The 26,779-nt window shown below is 43.0% G+C and overlaps 1 protein-coding gene across 4 annotated transcripts in view; it reads left to right on the forward strand.

Moving 5' to 3' along the window:
* The first annotated feature begins 388 nt into the window (after positions 1 to 388).
* Positions 389 to 26,779, forward strand: part of LOC103566614 (acyl-coenzyme A synthetase ACSM1, mitochondrial-like) — a 44,124-nt gene continuing 17,733 nt past the window's right edge. The window contains exons 1-10 of one of the 4 annotated variants that reach the window (XM_070568461.1): positions 389 to 789; positions 5,288 to 5,526; positions 10,349 to 10,559; positions 12,854 to 13,061; positions 14,112 to 14,252; positions 16,517 to 16,676; positions 20,087 to 20,166; positions 22,446 to 22,569; positions 24,476 to 24,556; positions 25,067 to 25,168. In XM_070568461.1, coding sequence (XP_070424562.1) covers positions 5,335 to 5,526; positions 10,349 to 10,559; positions 12,854 to 13,061; positions 14,112 to 14,252; positions 16,517 to 16,676; positions 20,087 to 20,166; positions 22,446 to 22,569; positions 24,476 to 24,556; positions 25,067 to 25,168 — 1,299 coding nt within the window. In that variant the 5' untranslated portion in view covers positions 389 to 789; positions 5,288 to 5,334. Of the gene's footprint in view, positions 790 to 5,283; positions 5,527 to 10,348; positions 10,560 to 12,853; positions 13,062 to 14,111; positions 14,253 to 16,516; positions 16,677 to 20,086; positions 20,167 to 22,445; positions 22,570 to 24,475; positions 24,557 to 25,066; positions 25,169 to 26,779 lie in introns of all 4 variants that reach the window. The other 3 variants (XM_070568462.1, XM_070568464.1, XM_070568463.1) reach the window with 3 other exon arrangements.

A 26,779-nucleotide genomic window follows, 5' to 3' on the forward strand; every position in this document is an offset into this window, starting at 1 on the left:
TGCCCATGGGCCATCTTATAAGTGGCGGAGCCAGGATTTAAGCTCAAGACTTTAAGATTCAAAAAACTCTGCATTTTTCTAGTACACCAAACTGTTTTTCTTAGAATCCCAAATTAATAAAAACAGCCAACAACGATTATGCCAAGCACTGTGCTATATGCTTTCCATGAATTATTTCATCTAATCCTAACAACAATAACAACAAAATAACCAAGGAGATTGGTGTCACTATTATTGCCCCAATTTTGCAAATAAGGAAACTGAAGCATAGAGAAAGAAGGCCAACAAAGGTCAAAGAGATGGTAACTGGCAGACTTGAGGCTGAAACCCAAATCTTTCTCCCTCCAGAGCATAGGCTTTAACTACTAAGCCGCACTGCCACTTGGCTGTCATTTAAATGAAAACGGAGGTACAGGGCTAGGAAAGGGGAGCAAGTTAGCCACAGAGAACTAGTGAAAGTGCTCTATTTGATTTTATTTGTTCATTCACTCTGAAAGTCATCCCATAAGAATTGGTGGTGACTTCATATACGGTTTTTCTAACCGATTGTCTTTCCAGGGGGGCCAGTGATTGCTCTCTGCCCTGTCCTCCCGGAGCAACTCCTCCCCCTTCTCTGTCACCCAATTCCTGCCAAGTTCCCCAGCCCAGCTGGGGCCAGGAGGCAAGTTCTGTTGTGTTCCCATTCCTGGGAACTTCTGATCAGAGAGAACTGAATATTCAAAATCCCCTTTTCTATACGAATCCAAGACCTACCCCAACTGTTTCCTGGCATTATCACGTAAGCCTGAGGTGAGTGACAGCTTCTTTAACGTGTGTGTGTATGTGTGTATATCTGACACAGGGCAGTAAACTATATATGGAGCCCTGAACTTTTAAAATCTGCAAACGCTGTTTCAAGTTCTGGCAACGCTGCTTACAGGTTGGCTGACCTTGGGCAAATCTCTTAACTTCTCTGACACTTAATTTCCTTCACTGAAAAATGGGGGTCATGATAGTGAGTAAGAGGGACAAATGGGAATATACATGTGATATGCCCAGGACAGTGGCTGGCACATAGAAAGAGACTGAGTTCATGTTAGGCAACTCTGAATGTGGTGGGCTGTGGGAAGAGGGGAGCAAAAGAGACCCAGAAGGTGAACACTTGAAAGAAAACTCCATTATGCAGAAGTCGGTTCACATATATAGAGTGAATGCGTTTCATTAAAAAAAATTTTTTTGTATATATCTAACTGGGGAGTTTTGGCTTCAGAAGTTTCTGGGAGTTAGAGAGCGCCTCAACATTGATTAAGCCCTTATTGTGGATTAGACCCAGGGCTTGCAAAGTGATTTCTATAGATTCTTTCACTGATCCTTGTGGGAAGCGGGGTGGTAGGTGTTATTACTGTGCCCTCACGTTTACAGATATAAACAGGGGCCAAGATCACCTAGCTGGTAGGTGGTGGAGCCTAACCTGGCTCTGTAACTCTTGGATCCTCCGGAGTACACTAAATATGTTGCCTCATAAAACAGAGAGCTCTTTCAGTGCAAATGTTTGCGAAATCAAAGCTCTGTTGCAGGAGCTCTTCAAGGCACTGTCCACCTGGGCACATAGTGGCGAGCCTGGCCCCCCTCAAAGCCACATTGCCAAATTGACTACAAAATACACTTGAAGGCACATCAAAAGATCGTTCTTCAAAACTATTTCATAGGATGTGCTTAGACTACAAACTCCGAAAGGGTAGAAACTCTTGTAGTCTAATTAATCTCTGATTATCTAAAACCATACACGGCACACACTAGGTCCTCGATAAATAGCTGACGAATGAAAAATATATTTTTATATAATTTTCACTTTGTCTAGGGACACTGGCTTTTCTCTCTCCAACTTTTATCTTCTAGTTTTCTGAATTACAGCCGAAAGGGAAGAATATAACACTTGGTTGAGTACCTATCATGCATCAGGCATTGTGAAGAATAGGTAGAGATATAGATACAGATGTGGTTATGAATATCAATATAGTCAGATATAGTGATAGATATGTAGATATTAAAATAGTTATAAATATAGATATAAATACAGATATAGATGTATATGTAGTTATAGATATAGATAGTGACAGATATTGACATAGCTATAGATAATAGCATAGTTATAGATATAGATACAGAAATAGATATAGTTGTAAAGATAGATATACATAGGATAGACATACAGAGATCTCTGACTTTTAGCCCCATTAGCACACTGTGAGATTAGGTTCTGACCTATTAGTGCAGGAGCTGGACCCTGCAGAGTTCACGTTCAGGACTTTCTTTCTTTTTGTGAGGCCTAATTGTTCAATGAGAGTTTCCCCAGAGAAAGGGCTAACAAACAAGAGCTCCTATTTCTGGAGTTCTTGTTTGTGCTGTCTGTGCCAAATGCTTTATACAGAATCTCACTCATTCATCACCACAACTGTAGGAAATAGGTGCTGCCAATATTTTCATATTTAGGGAGAGGTTAAGAAAATTGCCTGAAGTTATGTAGGTGGTGAGTGAAGGGGCTGAAATTTGAACCCGTGCTGTGTGACTCCTATGCTCTCAGTTCTCAGCTGGGCGTTGTGTTTGGCCCTCTCATGTGGTGATGATTAAATCAGAATTGCAAACATGTTTATAAAATGATGCCAAAGTCGTTTCTTTTTTATTCAATTACACCAATGCGATCTCAACAAAATAAATTTTAAAAAAAGAAGGGTGTGTTAGTTTGCTAGATCTGCCGTGAGAAAATACCACAGACTTGGAGGCTTAACCAACAGAAATTTATTTTCTCGCAGATCTGTAGGTGAGATGTCAGAGTCAAGATGTTGGCGGGGCTGGTTTCTTCTGAGGCCCTGCTCCTTGGCTTGTGGATAGTTGTCTTCATGTTCACGTGGCATTCTCCCTCTCCCTCTGTCCTGATCTTTTCTTATAAGGACCCCTGTTACAGTGGATTGGGATCCATCTAATGATCTTATTTTAACTTAATTACCTCTTTGAAGATCCTAGCTCCACATGCAGTCAGATTCTGAGGTACTGGGGGGTTACGACTTCAACATACAAATTTTGAGGGGACATAATTCAGCCCATAATAAAGGCTTAATTAATTTCCTCGCTATTTCTCTCCCTCTTGTTTTGGTCTTTAGCCACTTATTAAGGGGTTGTTTGCATTGTCTTTGGGGATTTTAAGGAAGACCCTGAGGTCATTTATACACCTATGTATAAAAATGGCAACTGAGTCTGGCATTCTTGCTCTAAATCAGTTCCCCTGTGAAGGGAGGTATGTATTGGAAAAAAATAGCAGAGAAGGTGGGCTTCTAGAAACCAGCTCTGCTACTAAACTTGCCTTGCAACCTTGGGGACGTCCCTGTCTCTCCTGGGATGTTGGCTTAGATCAGGAATTTTAAGCTCAAATGTCCATAGGAGCTAGACAGGAGCAGTAAATGGAGATGCAGATATATGTGACAAAATAAGGAGCATTGGAAAGAGTGTCACATTGGAAAATATCCCAGTTAAGTGAAGCAGAAAATTCTCAGCTCCAGCCAGTTGGTTATAGCTTGAAATACAGGCCCTGTGTTCTTCTAAGTTTTCAAGAAAAAACTTCATTCGAGACTTTTAAATGAAATCTCCCAAATTTTAAGTGTTGGCAATTCAAATTTTATTTCCAAGGACTGAGGGCCAAAAGGAATATCTCCAAGGGCCAGGTCTGGGCCAGCTGATATCTTAGGGTCTTCTTGCCCGAAAGTGCTCTGATGAAACCAAAGATGGTACTGTTGATTGATCGACGGGCACTAAAAGAGAAGAGAACATTCTTCAGTTCACGTGGCCCAAGGATCCGTGCTGACAAGCAAACTCGAAGGGATGAACTTTTCACATATCTATCCTCTTTTCTACAACAGTAACCCAATTGCATATTTAGCACTGCCGCCTCTACTAGAAATACTTAGTGGGGTTCTGGGGCAGCATCCAAATTAATTTGGGTTAGGTTATTATGGGTCTAAACTGCCTAAAAATAAATCAAGTCGAGTTTTATTGATCTATTCTATGGGTCTGTTGTCAAACAGGATTATTTTGCTGCTGAAACTGAGGAGGAGGGGCTTAATTGTTTGTGGTGATAAAGTGCTTGAATCTCAAAGCTGTGTGCAAAGTGGCTCCTTCAGGCAACATCCTCATGGATAGATAGTTACAGCTTAAGCCAATTTTCACAATCAAATTTCAAGAAGGACCCTAATAAATGAGGGTTCTGTTCCCATGTTAGTGGCATTTGTTGGGGTCTGGAGTGGTGCAGAGGTTCATTTCACGTGTCAACTCCAATGGATTGGTAACAGCTGCCCAGAAGCTGTCCTGGGGAAGACCCTGAAGCCAGACCCCAGTCCAGTAGAGACGGTGCTGTGATATTTACTTCGTCTGTCCTGAGTATGGTGGTGTATATTTGTCAATATCCTTATAGTTTCAAGTGACAGAAACCTAATCTCAGGCAAGAAAAATAGTTGGCTCATAAAAATCCAGGACTGGATATTAACAAGAGAGGGGATGGAGATGCAGATGGGCCTCATAAACAATATGAACCAGTGACTTGAACTCCTCTGAGATATTCTCTGCCCCTCATCTCCACATCTATGCATATCTGTTTTCTTCTCTCATGTGGAGCTGATACCTCCATATGATAGAAAGCATAACCACAGACAATTCCAAAAGTATACATTTTATGGTAGTCTCACCAGAGAGGGACTACCTTATATACTCTTTGGTAACAAGCAGACACACACAAATTTTGGACAAGTATTATGATTAGCCCAGTTTGGATTTAAAAATCATGGGGAATGACCGCTCAACCCTGGACCAATCAACTTTAGGCAGGAGGTGGAATCATCTAAAAATATGACAGCTTTCATGAGAACCACACATTTGGGCTCAGTGGGAAGACGGGTCTCAGGAGCAAGAATATCATAGGATATAGGACTTTCCAAATGGTGAGTTTCTACCACAAAAGGGATGTCCACATGGCTGCCATCCTGAATTTAAATCCCAGGAGGTGAAGGAGAAGGAGAAGACCCTCAGGAATGGGTCCCAACCGCATCTAATATCTACAGCTTCTTCCCATCATTTTCTGCCATGTGCTTTCTTAGCTGGGAAGAAACATCGCCACTTAAATCAATAAATCATGCCTTCTAAATTCCAGTGAGCTAAAACAAAGCCATAACTCCAACAATTTAACCAGGAACATGCCTCCATTTTGTGGAGGAAATTCCTACTCCCTGACCAATCTATTAGGCATCTCTTCCCAAGGCAGGTGGTGACCTGAGAATTCGGTGCCTGCTTCCTGAGGACTGTCCCACCATGCAGTGGCTGATGAGGTTCCGGGTCCTTTGGGGCATCCACAAATCCTGCCATGGCTTCTTCCCTGCCCCTCAGCACCTGCACTGCCAGCCTTTATCAGGAGCTAAAACCTCAAGATGGAATGACTACGATACACCCAAGGAATTTAACTTTGCAAGTGATGTATTGGACTATTGGACCCAAATGGAGAAGGTGAGGAGGCCTCTGTGATGGGAGGGTGAGAACAGGAGTGTCCTTATCTTGTTCCTAGTAGGCTGAGGGGCACAGAACCAAGAACAGCTTCTGCCTCCGCTTACCAGTGTCATGGAAAAAACTTATGTTTTGGTGTTTAATTCTCAGCCTAGACACTTCCTCACTTCTCTGAACCTCAGTGATTTCATCTGCAAAATGGGGATAATCTCATTTAAGAAACAAGACAGCAGGTACACAGTCAGTTCTCCATAATTGTGAACAGATACAAAGTTCTGATCACAAGGTCAACAAATTGATGTTAGTCTGAGTCTGTTAGTCTTCAATGAATGGGATTGTGAGTCTAACTGGAATTCATCTCGTCAAACTTGGGCTTGACTTCAGGCTACACTCAAAGGGAGGGGACAGACCACCTCATTGTGCACATGAGCATCCGACACATATAAGTAAGTCATGTCATCCACCGTCCTGTGAGGGTGGCAAGTCCAAATGGCATCTTCCCTATCAACTACCTGTGTGGACATGACTTTAGGGTATGTCCGGAGAAACCAGTCCCTGTTGCCTCTAGAGGTCACGTACCTCTGCAGAAAAACCCAAGTTCTTGGCTTGTCTTTTCCCCAGAGACAGACCAAGAGAGCACCAGTGACGACACTAGGACTTGGGGTAGACAATGGGTGGTGTTCCAGCTACTAAGTTCCAGCTGGTGATGTGCACAGTATGAAAACTCACCCAACATTGTCTTAGTATAGATGAGAGAATTTACCTGAGATGGAGTTGGAGAGTTGATACAATTTTTAAGTTTCCTATGAACATGTATTCATATGTTAGTATTCAAAGCTTATATGCCTTTCATGGGGGCTTCCTCCCCACCTCCTTCTTTTTCCTTCCTGCGAATTTCCCTAACAACCCCAAGGAAAATAGAGCCCTCAGTTATGGAGAACATTTTTTATGCGCCATGTCAACACTTTACATTTAATACTCTGATTAGATGAGCACTTTTATTATCCCCAGTTTCCAGATGAGGAAACTGAGGTTCCAAGGGTTTAAATAACCTATGGAAATCACATACCTTGTAGGTGATGGAGCAGGATTTGGATCCGGACTGTCTGATTCTATAATTGATTACAATTATGCACCACATAAGGATGTTTTGGTCAATGACAGACTGCATATACAGCAGTGGCCCCGTAAGGTTAGTACCATATAGCCAAGGGTATAGTAGGCTATACCATCTAGGTTTGTTTAAGTACACTCTGTGATGTTTGCACAACGATGAAATTGCCTAACAATGTGTTTCTCAGAACTCAGAATGGTATTCTCATCGTTAAGCAATACGTCACTGTATCTAACCTCATCTCACAATCTGATGATGCCAAAACATCTCTGCCTTTAGGCTATAAACTGACTTTCATCACTGCCCAGACCAGAAATCTGGTTAAGACCTTTTGAATCATGAGATGGGATGGAGAGGGAGGAGGTAGAGAGGAGGAAGTGATGCCATCACTTTTCCCTTGTTTGTCTTCATAAAGTCCTTATCAGTTAGTTCACGCATAAACCCATGGAGATAACCACCAAGTAAATTCCCCCAGAGAGTGCCAGTCTTTGTTGGGTCTTATATCATCATTATCAGTCATGGTCAATTCCTCCATATATCCAAATTTCTCCCACCCATAGGACCCTCATCTCATTAATTTTCAGTCTCACAACACTTCTGATCTGTCTGTTTCCACTTTTCTAGTTGCCTTGGTCAGTGTCTTCCTAGTGATGCATGGTGCCTGACACCTAGCAGTCCCTTGATAAACATTTGTGGAATCAATTAATCTTGAAATTTGTATTACAAGCTCCATAGGTCTTAATGCTGCTCTCATGAAAGACCCTCCAGAAGGTATGCCACCATAGTCCACTCTGGCTTCCTGGATCTGCCCTTACAACTTAACAAGCATCACCAAGAAGCTGATCCATGAACACGTTTTGTTTTGAGGATTTAAAAAAAAATGAAATCTTTTTTAAAAAAGCATGCTCATTACAGAAAACAAGGGGAAAATAAGAAAGTTAATTTAAACAAGAAAACAAAAATTGGCCATAAATATTTAAAATAATTTACATATATATGTGTATGTGTGTCTTGTTTACCATTGTATCTTTTTGGTGTAAGAACATAATGGCATCTAAAAACATTTAGCCTTAGAAATAATTAGAAGTAGGTAATATTGAATGAATTAATTAATATTACTGATATTAATTTGGATTATAATGTAAATATGGTTTTGCTTTTTAAAATTGATATTATATTGTGAGCATTTTTATTGCAAGAAACTTCTGAGAGTTTTTAAATTGGTTTTATCATATTCTATCATTTTGTAGACAGCATTCAGTTTGATCCTGTTTTTTTTATCCATTCTGCCAATGTTTGTCTTCTGATTGGGAAATTTAGTCCACTTACATTTAAAGTAGTTACTGATAGGGAAGGACTTACTATTGCCACGATATTTTTTTGATGTCATAGCTTTTTTTTCCCCTTATTCCCTCTTTTACAGGCTTCCTTTACGCTTGGTTGATTTTTTGTAGTGATATGTTTTGATGTTCTTCTCATTTCCTTTTATCATATTCTCATATTTGAGTTGCTCTGTACTGTCCTTTCATTTCAACTTGAAGACTCCTTTTAGTGTTTCTCATAGGGAAAGTCTAGTGTAAATGAACTCCCTCAACTTGTTTATCTGAGAATGTCCTAATTTCTGCCTCACTTTTGAAGGATAATTTTGCTGGATATAGAATTCTTGGTTAACAGTTTTTTCCCTCTCACAGTTTAAATGTACCATCCCACTGCCTTCTGGCCTGCATTCCACTGAAAATCTTATTAAGTAATTCTTATAGATGAATAATTGCTTTCCTATTGCTGCTTTCAAGAGTCTCTCTTTGGCTTTGGCTTCTGTCGTTTGATTATAAGGTGTGACTGTGTGGATCTCTTTGGGTTTTCTTACTTAGAGTTCATTGAGCCTCTTGTGTGTGTATATCCGTGTCTCTACTGAAATTTGAGAAGTTTTCAGACATTATTCCTTCAAATAAACTCTATGTCTCCTTTTTCTCTCTCTCTTCTTCTAGGACTCTCATAATGTGTATATTTGTCTACTTGGTATTATTCCATAAGTCCCTCAGTCTCCATTCACTGTTATTCATTTTTTTTCTTTTTGCTCCTCAGACTCAATAATTTAAAATCACTTGTCTTCAAGATTACTGATTCTTTCTTCTGCCTATTTGAGTCTGCTGTGGAACCCCTCTAGTAAGGTTTTCGATTCAGTTATTGTATTTTTCAGCTCCAGAATTTCTGTTTGGTCCTTTATTGTAATTTCCGTCTCTTTGTTCATCATCTCACTTTGTTCATCTATCATTTTCCTGATTTGTTTAGTTCTTTGTTCATGTTTTCCTTTAGGTCTTTCAGCATATTTAAGAGAGTCCTTTAAAAGTCTTCGTCTAGTAGCTCAAGCCTGGGTTTCTCTAGGGTCAGTTTCTAGAGATTTATTCTGTTCCTTTGAGTGGGCCATATTTTCTTGTTTCTTTGTAGGCCTTGTGATCTTTTGTTGAAAACTGGACATTTGAAAAAAGCAGCCGCCTTTCTCAGTCTTTGCAGATTGGCTCCATGCAGAAGAAGACCATTAATAATTTACTCAGTGTGAAAACTTAAGGCTATCTCAGGTCTTTCCTGGCATGTTTCTTTTCTGGGCCTGTGCATGTTCTTTTTTCCAGTTTTCCCATGCACATGGCTGATCTTATAAACTGTAATTTCCATAAAAGTCTCATCCTTGCTTCTTCTTGGGGCCTTAGATATTCTGTTGTATTCCTCTGCCTGTAGTTTCTTGTCCCTAAGAGGCTACAGGTCTACAGTCTTCACACACCATGGCATCTACCACTGCTTTCAGAGACTTTCAACCTGATGCTCAAACTATGCCACCCCTCCTGTTTAAGCACTGAATCAGAAACCAGTCCCTCAGGTGGCCTCTAGACAAGCCAGAATATCACAAACAAGTTCCACTCTTTTCTTTCTGTCCCAAGGAGGGGCTGGGAATTTTGTGGCTTCTTCCTGACCATGCTGTTCCACATCAGAGAAGGGGTAGTGCAAGAGTAAGCAAAAACATCATGAAATTTCCTATCATTTTGAGCATGGCTTTTATTGTTTGGGCACTTGTGGGTTGCTGCAGATCCTTAACTATTTCAAGAGCTCCCACAAAACCATTTTGGTCTGTTGTTTACTTACTTGATGTTTCCTTGAAGGAATGAGGGCCTGGCGCTTCCTAGTCTGTCTTCTTGCTGATTTCACCCCAGAAGTAGTTTATTAAAAATAAATTCCCCCAAGTATTCAGGAACTAAATTAGCTTCTTTTATTTTATTGTGTATCAATAATAACAATAGTAATATTTATTGAGCACCTACTTGGGCCAGGCACTAGTATATACACTTTACTCATTTAAATAACTCATTTAAACTTCACTACCTTCCAGGTAGTATTATTGTTGCCACTTCATAGATGAGAAAACTGAGGCAAAGAGGGGAACTCAGACAGACATCTGGGAGAAGGGAGCTTTAAGTCTTCAATAGGAGACACGAAGGCTGTTCATGGTTTTATGTGACTTGAGAGGAGGTGGCTACACTAGGTCAGAAGAAGTTGGCTGCATCACACCCACTCCTAACTTCTCTTGGCTCTTGAAATGCTTTAAAATGGGGTCTTAGTCCTTGACTCCAGTCCTCACCCTGGAATATGAGTAGATTGGCCAAATAAGTGCCCTTTTCCTTCAAAGCAGGAAGTAACATGGTGTATGATCTTGACCAGGAGGGCAAGAGAGGTCCAAACCCAGCCCTGTGGTGGGTGAATGACCAAGGGGATGAAGTGAAGTGGAGTTTCAGAGAGATGACAGACTTAACCCGACGTGCAGCCAACGTCTTCACGCAAACCGGTGGCCTGCGACAGGGAGACCATCTGGCCTTGATTCTGCCTCGAGTGCCTGAGTGGTGGCTGGTGACTGTGGGCTGCATCCGAACAGGTCAGTGACTCAGAAAGACCACAATAGACCTTAGGGCTGACCTAGAGTCAATTGGTCCTGCAATATTAGGTTCTTTCTCTTACCCTGCCTTCTTTCTTTTTCACAGTCTTTCTCTTTCTCAGATTCCCTCATATATTCTTTTATTCTTTGTCACTCACTCTCTCCCTCATGCTCACTCACTCTCAAACACAATGTCGTAATTCTCTCCCATTCTCGCTCTCTCTCTCACACACACACACACGTGCACACTTTGTCTTGCACAGTCTCAGGAACTATTACCTTTTTTAAAGATTCATCAATTGCTAAAATTTTGCCATATTTAAGGGCCTCTTCCCCAATGAGTCATTTAAGAATCGGTTGCAGACATTGTGACATCCATAAATATCAGATAAATACCCATAAACACTGGATATGCATCTGCTAAGATCCAAGACATTCCCCTCACAGAACTACAATAGCTATCATACAAGAAGTCTAATGTTGATACAATATAGTTACCCGATATATATCCATAGTCAAAATTCCTCAATTGTCCCAATAATGTCCTTTATAGCATTTTTTTCTTTAAATCCAAAAATCTAATCAAGGATCATGCATTGCATTTAGTTGTCATGTTTCCTCAGTCTATAATCTAGAATGGTTTCCTAGCCTTTTCTGCATAACAATGACATTTTTGAAGTATCTAAGCCAGTTGTTTTGCAGAATTTCCCTCAGAATTTATATTTTTGATTCTTGCTTTGTGATTACATTCAGGTTAAACATTTTTAGTAGTAGTAGACGGGTGATGTTGTGTCTTTCTCAGTGCATCACATTAAGGGGTATATGAGTTGGTTTGTCCCATCACAGTGATATTATTTTATCACTCTAGTGAGCTGATATCCACCTTTGTAAAGGCACCTTTTCCCCTTGTAATTAACAAGTGATCTGTGGTGTAATTTTTATGAGACTGTGTGAATATCCTTTTCCTCAACAGTCTTTCACCCCATGATTTGTGTATCCAGTGAAGATTCTTGACTGAATTGACTATTTTTATGGTGGTTTTAGATGAGGATTTTGTATTTATAGCATTCCATCTACATTTATTAGTTAACGTTTTTCTGCAGAGATTTCCCTTCCTCTTTTAAATGCCTATCTATCTATTTAGCTGTATAATTTAGAATCAATCTGGGAGTCAAGGATTTTTTAAATCACTTCAGTTCTTCTATGCATGTTCATACAACAAGCTGTCATGCTCCTGCTCATATTTCTCTTTCTCTCTCTCTCTTGCTAATATTCTCTGACAAATAAAATAGTTGGTTCATCCATCAAAGTCATGTGGAATCAAGACCTAACAGCAATGACAGAGGGAGCATAGAGAAACCGTGTCATCTGTAGATCTAAGATGGCCCATGGGAAATCCAAGACATGAGCAGAGGCCCTTGGAATGAGCAGAATTAAGGAGGAATAGAAGCAAAGGATGAAAATTCCATGAATGGGCATCACACATGCAAAGGCTTAGAGTCAGAAGCAGCCTAGATGAAGAATGGCTATTTTGAAATAGAGGATAGAGTTGTAGGAGAGAAAGTTAGAGAGTGGGCAGCACCTTCAATGTCAGGATGGGGAATGTGGGGTTTTCCTGAGAGAGGGCACAGGTGTTAGTGCAGAGAAGAAATGTGGAGGGGAAAAGTCAGTGCTCTATGGAACTTATGCAGGTGATAATATGAAATACGGGTCATAGGAAGATTCAGGGCAGGGCATCTGGTGGAGAGATTAGGATCCGATATGAGCACACAAAGTGGTGATGGAAGATGGAAAGGAAGGGAGGAAAGTTCAAAGGACAATGAGGTTACATTTGGATATAAGGAATGAAGGAAAGAGAAGAGATTCAAGATGACAACAAGGAACTGACAGAGAAGGAAATGAGAGGAGAAAGATGGGGGCAGGGATGCAGCTAGTGCTGATGCAGGGACAGCGTCCTACTTGCATCTACATTCCCAGATCCCATGTAAAGTTGTGTAAAGCAGGATCCACTTGTCTACTGGCTGGATCCATCTAGTGTAGAAAAGGTCACAGTAGCGTTTTCCCATTTTAATGTGCATGAGGATCACTTGGGCATCTTGTTAAAATGCAGATTCTGATTCAGTATGTTTAAGGTGGGGCATGATGTTCTGTGTATCAGGCGGTGCTGATGCTGCTGGTCTGCAGACTGTACTTTGTTAGCAAGAGGTTAGGGGATTTCTATGCAGAGAAGCCATGCCTGAAGCCCATGGTTATGAAAGAAAAACTGAAACAAACTGTTCCTTTCTCATCCCCAGGGATTGTCTTCATGCCAGGAACCACCCTAATGAAGGCCAGGGACATTCTCTACCGACTGCAAGTGTCTAAAGCCAAGGGCATAATAACCACAGATACACTTGCTCCAGAGGTGGACTCTGTGGCTTCTGAGTGTCCTGCTCTGAAAATCAAGTTCCTGGTGTCTGACCACAGCCGTAAAGGGTGGCTGGACTTCCGATCACTGATTAAGTGAGTTTCTGGTCTGATGAATGTGCTTTATGAGGAATGGTGGGAGAAGACCCTCCACTCCCAAGTGCTGGTAGACAGACAGCCAGTGGTGGGAAGCTCACCAGGTCTGAGACCAGAAAACTTCTCTTCTTGGCTATTCCACTGCCTTGCTGTGTGACCCTGGGCTGGTTCCTTCCCCTCTCTTGGCTGTGGTTGCTTTGTCTGTAATATAAGGAAATTGAATTCCTGTGCTTCTCTCACTAAAGCATAACCATCCTGGGACTGTACAAAGGAGATGTTTAAAGTCAGAGGGTTATTGTGTTGTCTTCCTTGTAGAAAATCTAAAATATTATTTGTGTATAATAAGTAAAATGTTGAGATAAATAAATAAATGATGAGAAGCTCCCAGGAATCCAGGCCGACTGAGGGAACTGCAGGTTCTATCTGTCATCTCAGGCTCACACCAGGGCAGGTGCTGGATATGTTTCTTTCACTCTCACTCTCCCTCACTTTCTCTACCCCACCCCTCATCACCACTGTCATGGAGTTAAATTCATGTAAAGCTGGTTTGTGTAAAAAACAAGCTTAGTAGTGTGATAAAGAGCACAGTCCATGGATCAGACTGTCTGGGTTTGAACTCTGGCTCTGCCACTTGCTGGCTATATGTCTTCAGGCAAGTTACCTACCCTTTCTGAGCCTCCATTTCCTCATCCACAAAATGGGCATATAAGAGCAGTACTCACCTCTCAGAGTTGCTCTGAAGGTTGAATGGGTTCTTAATTGTAAATCATTTAGAACAGTGCCTGTAACATTTCAGTGGTATTTCAATGTTTGCTCAATTAAAAAATAATCCACTGTATTGTCCCCATTTTTTAAATGAAGAAATGTCAGTCCTCTTTTGCAAGTCACTCATAAACTCGACTTGATGCCAAACACTGGGAGAACCAGTCTTTCCTCCAGTGTTGCAAACCCCCAGTTTTCAACCCCAAGCCTCGTATTGTTTCTTTTTATTCCCTAGAGGATGGAAAAACAGGAAACATGACTTCTCTCCTTTTTTGAATCCCTTTGCAGATCAGCATCCTCAGATCACACCTGTGTTAAGTCAAAGACCATGGACCCAATGGCCATCTTCTTCACTAGTGGGACCACGGGCTTGCCCAAGATGGCAAAACACAACCAGGGACTTGCCTTACGATCCTCCTTCCCTTCATGGTAGGAAAGAGGGCACCAACTTAGAGGCTGGGCCACAGACCTGGGGTGGTGTGGGTGTCTGTGTGTGTGTGCTGGGAAAGGGGCTCTAAGTAGAATGGACTCCATCCTGTTTCTCCCTTCTGCTCTCGTTCAGACCACCAAGGGCCTAAGAGGTGAAGGCTGGGAATCCTAAGTGTTTGCTGACAGAGGCCTCCGAATGAAAGGAGGCACATTTGGGTCCTGCCTGAGTATGTTCGCAGGAGGTGTGGAGGAAATGAGGGTGGAGGCAGTAGGAATTCTGCAAACCACACAAATGCCAAGACATTGTGTCCCTGTCAGTGGTTGCAGGGTTTGGTGGGGAAAGACAGAATGTTCTAGCACTGTGACCTGAGGTGACAGGTCCTCTCTTTTCTTCCATTATGGACAAATCAGACTTGGAGTTTCCCAATCGTGAGCTCTTAGGGAAAATTACACCTGGAACCAAGCCACACCAAGCCCCTGCCCCTAACCTAGAGCAAGGAATCATACAGGCTGAAGCTGTAGCCCTGGGTTAATCATTTCATCAACTTTAAACCAAACATCTTCTCTGCTCTGCCCCTTCCTAAAATAGTAATAATTAGACTAGACCAAGTTCTATATATTTTCTAACTTATTAACCAGACCAGGGGCAGAGAAGGCTTCTTGTGGGCAGTGGGTATCTGCACTAATGGTAACAATTGAGTAGAAAAACCCTGGAGGAATAGGGGTGGAAAGAAGGGGAGGGCTTTCTGTGCAGTCTGAAAAGTAAGGGCAAAGGCACAAAGATACCAAAAGTAGCATTCATAGAACTGCAGAGACTTGGGAATAGCTGGTGCTCAGGGTGGCGGGTGAGGGACAGGTGGAAGGATTTGGGAAAGTGAGCAGGGCCCAGATCATGCAGGGGCTTTTGGCCCTTGGTGTAGAGTTTGGAATTTCTTAGGAAAACAATGGGGAGGTATTGAAAGATTTTTAGCAAGTGAGAGACCTGATCAGATTTGTATTTTGAGAAGATCACTGTGCCTGCAAGATGGAGAATGGAATGAAAAAAGTTAAAATGGAGTTATAAAGACTAGTAAGAGGGCCTTAGAATAATCCAAAATGGTAGTGGCTTGGACAAGGTGCCAGAGACAGGAAAGGAGTTAATACATTTGAAATTTTAGGAGACAGAATAGACAGGATCTTCTCGCTAGATGTGGGAGATAAGAGGTAAGAAGTCAAGGTTGACTCCCAGATTTCGAGCTTGGACAGTTTCAAGGACAGTAATGACGTTCACTGAAATACAGAAAATACTGGAGGAGAAAGAATTGGCCCAAGGTAGGCAGGAGAGATTAGGATCAGCTGTGGGTGTGCCTCAGCGACACCACAGAAGAGACGGTCAGTGGATAGTTTGGTCTGAAGCTCAGAAGAGAGGTCCTCCTAGCTAGTAATTTCCTGTGGGTGAGCCGCAATCATAAGAGAGATGAGAAGAGGGAGTGTGGATGGCTTATCAAAGTCACTTCCTACTAGTAGAAAAGCTTGTCAAAGAAGTAATCTTTGTTGTGTTTCTGAGTTGTGTGTGCTAAGTGGTGTTTCCTCAAGGAGTTTTGCACACAGAGTTCCCTCAGAAACAGTAAGAGTATAGTAGAGAAATGAGAAACCTTCTCCACTCCACCTTCCAATTATTGCCTTTTGGCAATTCGTTTCCAGTCCTTTGCCAAGATGGAATATTAATTAAGTCTCTGTCTATGTCTCTGTCTCCCACTCTCTCCATTGCAAATGACAGAAAGCCCAATCTACATCACTAATCCAAAGAGTGAATAAGGGAGTTTATTGGATCATGAAGCAGGGCCCTCCAGAGTTCGGCTTCAGACATAGCAAGATAGCCTCTGGCTTAGATTTTTGTCTCTCCATCTATCAGCTCTGTTTCTGCTATGTTTTGGTATTGTTCTCAGAAAGGCTCATCCATTATTTTCCCATACTGGCTGCCAGCATCACCCAAGACCATGTCAATAACAGATTTGAATCTGAAAAGAGCAAAAGACTTTGTCCCAGCATTCCCAGCGGAAGCCTTAGGAATCATTCTGATGGAACCAGTTGAAGTCGCATGTGACCAGGAAATATGATTTGGCATACTTTGGGGAGCTGGGGTGGGAGTGGGTCTGGAGCCCCACAGAAACTACATGAACTGATGGTGAGACAGGTGTGTTGTCCCTGAAAACCAGAGTCCCCATCCCTTGATCACACCCTCCCATGATCACATAGCTGAGGCCACTGTATTTTGGAGTTAGCAGGAAATTGCTGCAGCTGAAGACGTCTGATGTCTTCTGGTGCCTGTCAGACCCAGGCTGGATTACGGCTACCTTGGCATCCATGCTTGAACCATGGACAGCAGGGTCTACAGTCTTTGTCCATCATCTGCCCCAGTTTGACCACAATGTAATTGTCCAGGTAAGAACACTAACCTTCCAGAGTCAACATACTCCCAGAGGAAACTAATGTTTCAAGCTCAAGGTCTCAAGCTGGACCTTGTCGAGAAATATTTTATTTGGCAAAGAAGGCAATGAGCTAATATAACCCTCATTCTGGGTTTCTCAGAGTATGAAGCACTGAATCAATCATTGTATCAGAATCACATCAAGACGTAACCTTGAAGAAAATACACATTTCCAAGCCCTTCCCCAGACATGTAGATCAAATTTTGTGACCTTGGGACCCAGAATATACATTTTGGGAAATTAAAGCAACCAGAACAAGCTCAGGTCTCCTGGATCCTGGATCCTGGCTCCACCAGGGCCAGGTAGCTGGTGTGTGTGTGTGTGTGTGTGTGTGTGTGTGTGTGTGTTACTCAATTTAATGAAGTTTTGAAAAACAGAGTCCTTGGAATATGACAGATCCAGTTTCTTATCCCACGTTTGACACTGACAAGTGGTTTACTTGCCACTCTGAGCCTCAGTTTCCTTATCTGTAAAATGGGAGTTTTGGTTAATAGTTACTACCTCATAAAATTGTTGGGAATATTAATGAGATGACATAGGCAAAGTGTATAAAGTGCTTAGCCCTGAGGCTGGAACAGAGAAAACACTCAATAAGTGGTAGCAGTTGCTGTTATTGCTATGCAAACATCACGATGATAATTGAGGTTACCTGCATGAACTCCTTCAATGCGCTTCCCTTCACCTGAAACTTCTCTTTGCCTCTCCACTCGCACCCTTGCTCAGAGGCAGACTTGCCTCTCCAACTCTCAAAGTCCACCTCTCCCCACAACCACTGGGGATTCTGCTCTTTTCCCTGCCCTTCTGTTAGGGGACCCTCCCTATTAATCTTTAATCTATTAAATCTTTTCTCCTGTATTTTTAATCTCTCACTTTGCATTAACTCTACTCCTTCAGTCCATCAACATTTTCAAGTTTTCCCATCCTAAAAATACTTTCCCTTCACCCTGGTACACATTAGACTAACTCGTCTTTCCTCCTTAATATCAAACTTCTCCCTAGAACATTCTCCACTTGCTGCAGCCGCTTGCTCTTCACCCAGCTTGCTCCAGAACATTGCAGTCCTCCAAGGGTCTGCCCTCACCATTCCTCTCCCTTCTCTTCTTCCTTCACGTCCATTTCTCCAGCAAGCACATCAGTTCAGGTAGCTCTCGAAATGGCACCTTGGGTCTGGTCTTCTCTCTCCATGCGAATTCTCCCATGTTTATCTGCTGGTTGATCAAGTCCATCTGATCATTCCTGCAGCACCTTGAACTGCACTTCCCACTTCTCATTCCCTGCCCCCATATCAGTATCCGCCTCTCCATCATCATTACTTCCCACATTCTGCCAGTCCCTGAGGCTTAAAGCTGCACAGAAAACACTGAGTCCACCTCCCTGCACCCCACCCTACCAGGTCTAATCCTCCCTCCACTACACAGAGTGCCCCCACAGTGCTAGCATGTTTTAAGCTTGAATTATTGCAAAGTGTTAATTCTACAAACTGATCAAAAACCACCCCCTCCCAGTATTTGAAAGTTCAGTTATTTTGATTTATCTCCAATTACTACTTTTGTGAATTTTTAATAAAATTTTAATTTAGTTTAAATTAATTTTAATTTATTCAGTCCCTCTTATGAAAGTTGTGAGATATTGACTAAAACAAAAAATGTTAAATTAAAAATTTACTATTTGCATTCACAAAACAAAACTTCCCCTCCATTTCCTCTCTGCCCACCGCCTCAACTTGGATTTTCTTCCAGATCTGTTGCAAGAGCCCCTGTTGCCTGCTGCACAATCCTACCAAAAGCTGCAAAGCACCAAGATGAGTCATAAATTACAACTTAGACAATAACGACCAGAGCCAATGTTTGGTGAGGACTTAGTAAGCACCAGGCTCTGGGCAAGACCCATGACACCTACTATCTCTAATTCTTATGTACTAAACAACACTCCCTTGGGTGCAAGTACCAGAAACTCACTTCAAAGTAGCTTAATGGAAAAAGGGATATATGGGGGGAGGACAATGAGACATGCCAGGATGCTAGAGGAGAAGAAGAGAGGCTGAGCCTGAAGGGTCTGGAACAGGAACCAGAAAGACACCAGGAATGGAGGCAGCCTCTGCATCTCCTCTGCTTTTCTCTGTATGTCTGCTCCCTTCTTTCCCTCTGCAGACCTACTTTCGCTCTTGACATGCGCTGAGCCAAACATGGCGGCCGCAGCTTTCCGGGGTTGATATTCTCCCTTTCCTGATGACCAGGCCAGACAACTAGAAGCCTAGTGGCCCAGTTTAAGTCAATTGTCTGTCACCAGGATACTGATCCAATGCTCTATGCCCAGGTCAGGGTTACAGACACCAAGGTGGCTGGAGTGGGATAGAACGAGGGCTTGGACAAGTACTCTTTGCAGGTGCAACAGTGAGACTGGAGGTGAGGATAGAAGTAAAATTTTTTACAAAGAGAATGTGAATGTGAGATATTGCAGAGGTAGAAACCAGAGATTAAAAGCTGATTAGACTCATAAAGAGAGGGACAGAGGGTGGAGGCAGAGCTCTCCTAAGTGCCCATCATACCTCATCATGGTTCTACATGGAAGGTAGGGATATTCCCACTTTACAGATGAGGAAACAGAGTTGCAGAGAAATGAAGTAACAGGATTTGAATTCAGGTCAGGCAGACCCCCAAACTCACATTCTCTTCCTTTTAGTGTTCCTGGCTCTCCCAGCAGATCTCCATCCTGATCCAAAATTTCTGAAGGACTCCCACCTCTAGCTAAACAATGTTGAAAACTAGACACTGTAGACCCTAAGTAATCTGGCTCCAACTAACCCCAATCTTCTTAAATTTACTTTTTGTACTTTGTTTCTCACCTATGTGTCTAAATAAATCGTATTTAACTTTACTTCAATGTTTCTTCAGCTCCTGAAACTATTCCTTCTATCTTCAAGAATCTCCCCCATTCTTTGCCTGTAGACACTGTACCCATTTGTTAAATGCCCCAACGAAATGCCACCTGTTCCAGTGATGCTCCTGGACCACCTCTTCAGAAGGAATTTTTCCCTCTGCTATGCTCTCCCAGAACTTTCTTCAAACCTTTCTATCACGTCTCCCAACTTCTGCCTTATCATTTGAGTCCTGTTTTGTCTCCTCTATTATTAGTACCTACTCTCCATGAGAGTTGGGACTTTATCTTACTCTTCTTGTGTCCCCAACAGTACCTGACAAATGCCACGTACAAAATTCATGCTCAATATATGTATATTGAAAGATGTAACAAATGAATAAATGAGTTTCCCTAGAGGAGGGATCAGAATTAAAATGCTAGTAATTGGCTGGTATTTTTAATCTTAACTATAAAAATAAAATTCCTTCTCTCTTCACCTTCTAGACATTTTTCAAATACCCCATCACCCAATGCCTTGCTGCACCATCTGTATTTCGAATGATTCTGCAGCAGGATTTCACCAGGTATGGCGGAAGTGGCCGTAGCCGGTAATGACCATCTTTGGGTAGGATTTTAAGGAATCCAGTGCACCGTGGTCTGACTGTTTTAAACTCTGATTCTTTGAGGGTAGTGTGTGTGAGAGGAGGATGAGTGTTGGTGGTGGTTATCAGTTTAATTAGTTCATTAAACTGGGACTCAGAAATCCAAGTGAAACACTCAGTGAGGCTTGCATCATTGTGGGTTTATTCTTTATTAAACATTTTTATTGTGAAATAACAAACATACAGAACACATACATAAATTTACAGATTAATTATTGAAACTAAAACACCTGTATAACCAATCAGCCAAGTCACAAAAATAGAACATTACCAGCATCCTAGAGACCTCCTCACGCCTCTCCATCTCCCCTAAAGGAATCCAATATCTTGATTTTTATGGTATTTCCTTCCTTCTCTTCCCTTGTAGTTAACCTTGTAAGGAACTACTCCTAAACAAATTATTCTATTTTACTTACTTTTTAACTTTATTTGATTGCATCATTCTGTCATATCTGGCTTCTTTTTTCAATATTCTGTTTCTAAGATGTATCCCTGTTGCTGCAATTAATTTTAATTGCTGTATGATATTCCTTTTTATGAACATACCACCTTTTTAAAAATCAGTCCTACCATTAGTGGACTTTTGGGTAGTTTTAAGTTTGGACTTTTGGTGATTGATGCTGCGCTCAATTCTTGCACATGCACGCTGGGACATCTAAGCACACATTTCTGTAGTTTTTCCAGGAGACGAATTGCTAGGTCACACTGACACAGCCTGTAGGTCATACCCTACCACCCTATTTTCCGAAGTATTCAACCAATTTACGCTTGCACTAGCAGGTGGGGGAATGGCCATTGTTTCACATGGTTGGCAATATTCATTATCATGAAGGTTTTAAATTTTTTTCCAGTCTGATGGATGTTTAGTGTTATTATAGTTTTGTTTTTGCATTTCCCTGTGTTTGTGGATTAATTTTTAGCTAAACTGAAATCTGCTCTTTGAACCTTATGGGCATTCATGTATCTTTTAGAGACTGTGAAATTGAAATGGCTACTTCCAAAATCAGAGCTAGCGTGTTTTAGACATAAGAGTTAAAATACCAAGGAGTTCCTTATGAAGCTAACTCTGAAACACAACTTGATTTTATTCATGAAGCCTCAATCTGGCTGGATTCTGTTTCCGTCTGTATTTCAAAGCGCATCTTACAGCCACTTTTTGCAACATTCCTCAGATGATGACCTTTGTCAAAACCTAGTAAAAATCCACCCAGGGCATAACTAATGACTCCATCAGAGACTCTGCCACTTTATCTGCTTTGGATAAAACTCTAGAAGGATGAGGAAGAAGATATCCTCAATGAGACCAGCCCTCCTGTCGGTCACCCCTGAACTGTATGTACCAGGAAAGAGTGACAAGTGTGGAAAGGTGAACCAGACATCTGCCACCTCCCTCATCCCCAAGAGCTGGCCCAGCTCAGCCCCATGCCAGCACTACTCAGACCTCAATTACTTGTCCCCATTTCCTTTAGGGAATCCATCATTATTTTGTGATTGTTTTTATAATGTTTCTGGAAAATTTCATGGGGAAAATGCAGGAGAGGATTGACATCGTACAAGGTACCTAGCAAAGGGCTAGAATGTTCACAGCAGATCCCTCTGTTCTCTCCAAAATTCCTTCCCTCAGGGCTCTTACCAATGTCCCTCCTCCTCCTCTCTTTACCTCCACTCAGCCCAACCTTCCTTGATGTCCTGAGCAATTCATTTCCAACCCCGAACTTGCATTCTCCACTCAGGAATACAAAAGCCCTTCAGTTCACATAACCCCACTCTCCATAGAAGGCAGTACCATTCTATTACCATCCTAGCATGTCCTTGGGGCCCTATTCCTCACCCCTTTATGGTTTATAAAAATCTCTCTCTTAGCCACATAGAATGCTTCTGTAAGACAGCATCTGCTAAACATGTTTTTCACTTTCTTGTTACATCAATATCCAAATTTAAACTGAAACTCCCTGATTTAACCTATTGGCCTCACCACCACCACCCACCCCCTGCCGGAAGAGTTGACAGGAAGTGAGTGACTTCTACTCACTCGATGGCCTTGACCATCAGTAAACTGCCCAGAAGGCAAGTAAGAAAGTGACGAAGCAGAAGCGTGAGTGATCCAGATGACAACGCTGTGAGCTCTTAACACCCTGGGCCTGGAGCAGAGAGTCCAAGGCCTGACCTGAGGCTCTGTTGACACCTTGCCTTCTCCTAAGTCTCAGGTTCCCCACCCTGGAGCACACCTGTGCTGGCGGGGAGGCCCTGCTGCCTGAAGAGCAAGAGCAGTGGAGAAGACAGACAGGAGTTTTGCTCTACCAGGTGTATGGACAGTCAGAAACGGTAAGTGGATGGTCCCTTCCGGGCCAGGCAGGATGCGCTCAGCCACGGAGCCCATCAGATGGGCTGAATCATACCACCAGTGTGTGCAGAGGCCCCACAGCATTGATGGAAGCCTGTGGGAGGCTCCAGGGGTCTAGGCTAATTTGCCCCAAATTGATCTGTGGAGAGACAATTCACAGCTCCTCGATTTGTCAGGAGACCAATGTGCTGAAAACTATTGGAGAAAAACTGAAAAAGGGGTCTAAGGACTTGGTTCCACAGTCCCTGTGATTATTAACTCAGAGGAGCCCAGGAGGGGTGAGGAGAGAGCAACGTCTCTCCAACAACGTGGAAGCCACCACTCACAAGTCTTGCTCACTTCACCATCCCATCCTAAGGCAGCAACCACAGGGGCAGGCAGAGCTGGCCCCAGAAGTTCATTTCTGGGTGTTTATGAGGACAGCACACAGGTTTGATTGTGGGACACTATCAGGAGTGGAGGAAGGAGCAGAGATCTTCTGTATACACCAAACACACATGTGCACAGACACACACACACACACACACACACACACACAGAGTGTGATCCCAAAGGGCATCACTGTGCAGCCAGGTGGGCAGGGCATCCAGAGAATCATGTGTGTCTTGAACCTCAAGGACTTTATCAATGACAGTGTGGGTGGGTATCTCTCTTCCAACACATTCCCCATCCATTTCTGAAGCTGGACAGAGCCACTTTCCCCACCTGCCCATCATCCCATTGGCTGACAGAGGGATGACTGCCATCTCAGAATGTGTAGCAAAATGGCATTGAACCTTCCAGAGTCTTAGCTTCCCCATCTCTGAAATGGAAACCACAATGCCAGTCTTGCCGGGTTGTGATCAAGTAACTGACAGGAAGTATATAAAGCTCTGGCCATAGTGTCCAACCCCTAGTATATGCTCACATTGCAGCTACTGTTGCCTTTGCTGTTTTCAGGTAGGTGCTGTGCTAGATGCTGGGAGTGCAGAGATGGATGGGGCAATCTCTATTCTTAGAATGCTCGCTATCCACAGAGGGAACAGACAAACAAGAATAAATATAATGTCTTGTTGGCTACAATAGAAGTATGGGGGGGAAATACTACAGAAGGAGAATCTCCCAATGACTTTTCTGGGGCCTGAGTAATAGCTAGTAGTAGTTATTTACTGAACTAACTTGGTGTGCACCTGGCACTGTGTGAAGGATTTCCCATGCACTCACAAGTACTCTGAGAGGTCAGTGTTATAATTACCCCACTTAGAGGAGCAGGAAGAGTCAAGGGGGATTGATTGGCACACAGGCGGTGAGTGGTAGAGTCGAGAGTCAAACCCTGGTCTGACTGTAAATCAGTTAGCTTTAGAAAGAATGATATTTCAGAGAACCGTAAAGGAGGAATAGGGTTCATCAGGAGGATAAATGGGCGTGGGGCCATCGGGGCAGAGGGGACACCATGACAATCTGAATAATCTCAACGCAGCTCTGAGGAGTAGTTGAGGCAACATTCTATCACTGTTCAACAGCCCCAAGGAAATGTTTGTTAAGTGGACTCGTCGTCTTCCCCTGGCAAATGGACACGTGCCTGGCAAACAGAAGGCACTCCAGACCCACATTCCATGCCCACAGCCCTGGGCTCAGCCCTTTGCTTCTTTCTTGGCCTCCCCTACTGGACCCTGTAGCCCCAGCACCTAGCACAGGCCCAGCCCATGATGGGCACAGTGAATGTCTGCTGAATAGAGTTGGGTCAGTGCCTTGAGCCTAGAATCCAGATCTTCTAGCTTCCCCACAAGGGCTCTTTGTGCAGCATCAAATGACATATGTGAGCAAAGATGTTGTGTGTGATTCTTGCCACTTTGCGATCAGCCTGGACTCTTTGGCCAATCCCAGTTCTCTTTCTTTTGTGAACAGGGAATAACTTGTGGCATTCTCCGGGGAATGAAGATCAAGCCAGGTTCCATGGGGAAGGCCATCCCACCCTTTGACATCCAGGTCTGATCCTAAAAGCATTGTCAGGGAACCGTTAGGGCTCAGCTTGGACGGTTATGTGACACCAGTGGTGCCCACCAATTGTCCTTCCTCCTCTCCTCCTGTTTTTCCTCCAGTTTCCTGTGGGTGTCTCATTTGAGAACTGTGGTATTCTGGGCATGAATGCAGCTCACCATGACAGCTAGAGCCCCACACAGTGGGTGGAAAAAGAGTACCTGGAGGTAGCATGGGCAGCTCTCTCCACCAGCTAGTGCTTTAGTTTTTCCTGACCCATGTTTTCTAACTTGAAGGCACTTTTTCTATGTCTATATATCCATGAGGCAAATAGACCCATGACTTGGCTTTCACCACTTGCTGATTTCAAAGACTTTTGACAGTTTTATTTTATTTTCCGACAGGGCTTCTCCCGCAGTTATCCCCACTGGTGTCACGTGTATAAGCCAGGAATGTTGGGGTGGGGCAGAAGTGTTGGGGGAACCCTGCAGCTTGGTATTCATAGGCCTCATGCTCTAGATCATTGACGACAAGGGGAATGTCCTACCGCCCGACACCGAAGGAAACATTGGCATCAGGATCAAGCCCACCAAGCCCATAGGCCTCTTCATGTGCTACCAGGTAAGGGCACCCCATCTGCCCTCAGCCAGGCCCAGAGATCCCTGCAGGGAGCCATGCAGGTGATAAGGGAGTGGACTCAACTCTGCATCCTGAGACTTCACCTCTTTATTCGCTCTAACTCAGTGAAGACTGTTCTAGTTAATCTCCAAGTTCATAGTGTGTCCCACTTTCCTTCTCTCTTAACTCATCTGGCACTTATGGGCTAACTGATGGGGTGGAAAGAAACCTGGCTTCAGAACCACCAGACTTGGGGTCCAATGATCTCCTGTGGTTAAGAATGCAGGCTTTGACTGGGTTCATATCCTGTCATCCCACTTACCAACAGGTGTGAACAGATCAGTTAACCTCACTGAGCCTCCAGGAGGTGCCATTATCTCCACTTTACAGAGAAAGAAACTGCAGATTGGAAGTGATGTCTTCCCCATGTCAAGTAAATGGCAGGTCTAAGATTCAAACCAATGAGTTAGGGATTTTGACTCCAAACTCTACATGAGAAATCCAGGCAGTATAGGAAACTGCTATAGGCTATAAGGTATCCTGCTGAAACTCTTAATCAGATAAACCCTAGCCCTCTCAGAACAGTAGTGACCAGTAAGAGGAAATTTTAGCTCCAAAGATTGGCCATGGAAGGGTGGACAGACCCTGAAATCGATCTCACACTCCATTTCCTTTCTCCAAAGTCACAGCCACTGGAGGTCTCTTGGCATCACTGTTGCCCTCATGTGATGGCCTCAGTGGGGCTTCTTGTGGTACTATTCTTCAAATGCAAACATGCCAGCCTTAGCCTTAATCCTCAGCAGCACAACTTTAAGTTTGGATAAAAGAGAAAATAAACAGAGAGTTACATGTGGACAGATCAGTGGTTCCCAACAATGCCTGCACGTTAGAATCATTTGAGGAGATTTTTAAAAAAAACATTAGTGCTGGGGCTGGCCCCGTGGCCGAGTGGTTAAGTTTGCGCGCTCCGCTGCAGGCAGCTCAGTGTTTCGTTGGTTCGAATCCTGGGCGCGGACATGGCACTGCTCATCAAACCACGCTGAGGCGGCGTCCCACATGCCACAACTAGAACAACCCACAACGAAGAATATACAACTATGTACCAGGGGGCTTTGGGGAGAAAAAGGAAAAAAATAAAATCTTTAAAAAAAAAAAAAAATTAGTGCTTGGGGATGGCCTGGTGGCATAGTGGTTAACTTTGCGCACTCCGCTTTGGGGGCCCAGGGTTCACCAGTTTGGATCCCCAGTGCAGACATACACACAGCTTAGCAAGTCATGCTGTGTCAGGCATCCCACATATAAAATGGAGGAAGATGGGCACAGATGTTAGCTCAGAGCCAATCTTCCTGAGCCAAAAGAGAAGGATTGGCGGCGGATGTTAGCTCAGGGCTAATCTTCCTCAAAAACAAAAATTAGTGCTTGGATCCAACCACAGAGATTCTGGTTAAATTGAACTGGGATGGTCCAGAGCCAATGATATTTTCTTTATTGGACATGGGATATTTTATTCTGCAAAAATTTCCTCACATATGCCCACATCTATGTCTCCCGTTTCACTTGCTCTCATGACAACGAGATGATGTTACTATTCCATTGAGATTTGTTTGCTTTTCT

Source organism: Equus przewalskii, chromosome 12 (assembly GCF_037783145.1).
Source record: "Equus przewalskii isolate Varuska chromosome 12, EquPr2, whole genome shotgun sequence".
NCBI lineage: Eukaryota > Metazoa > Chordata > Mammalia > Perissodactyla > Equidae > Equus > Equus przewalskii.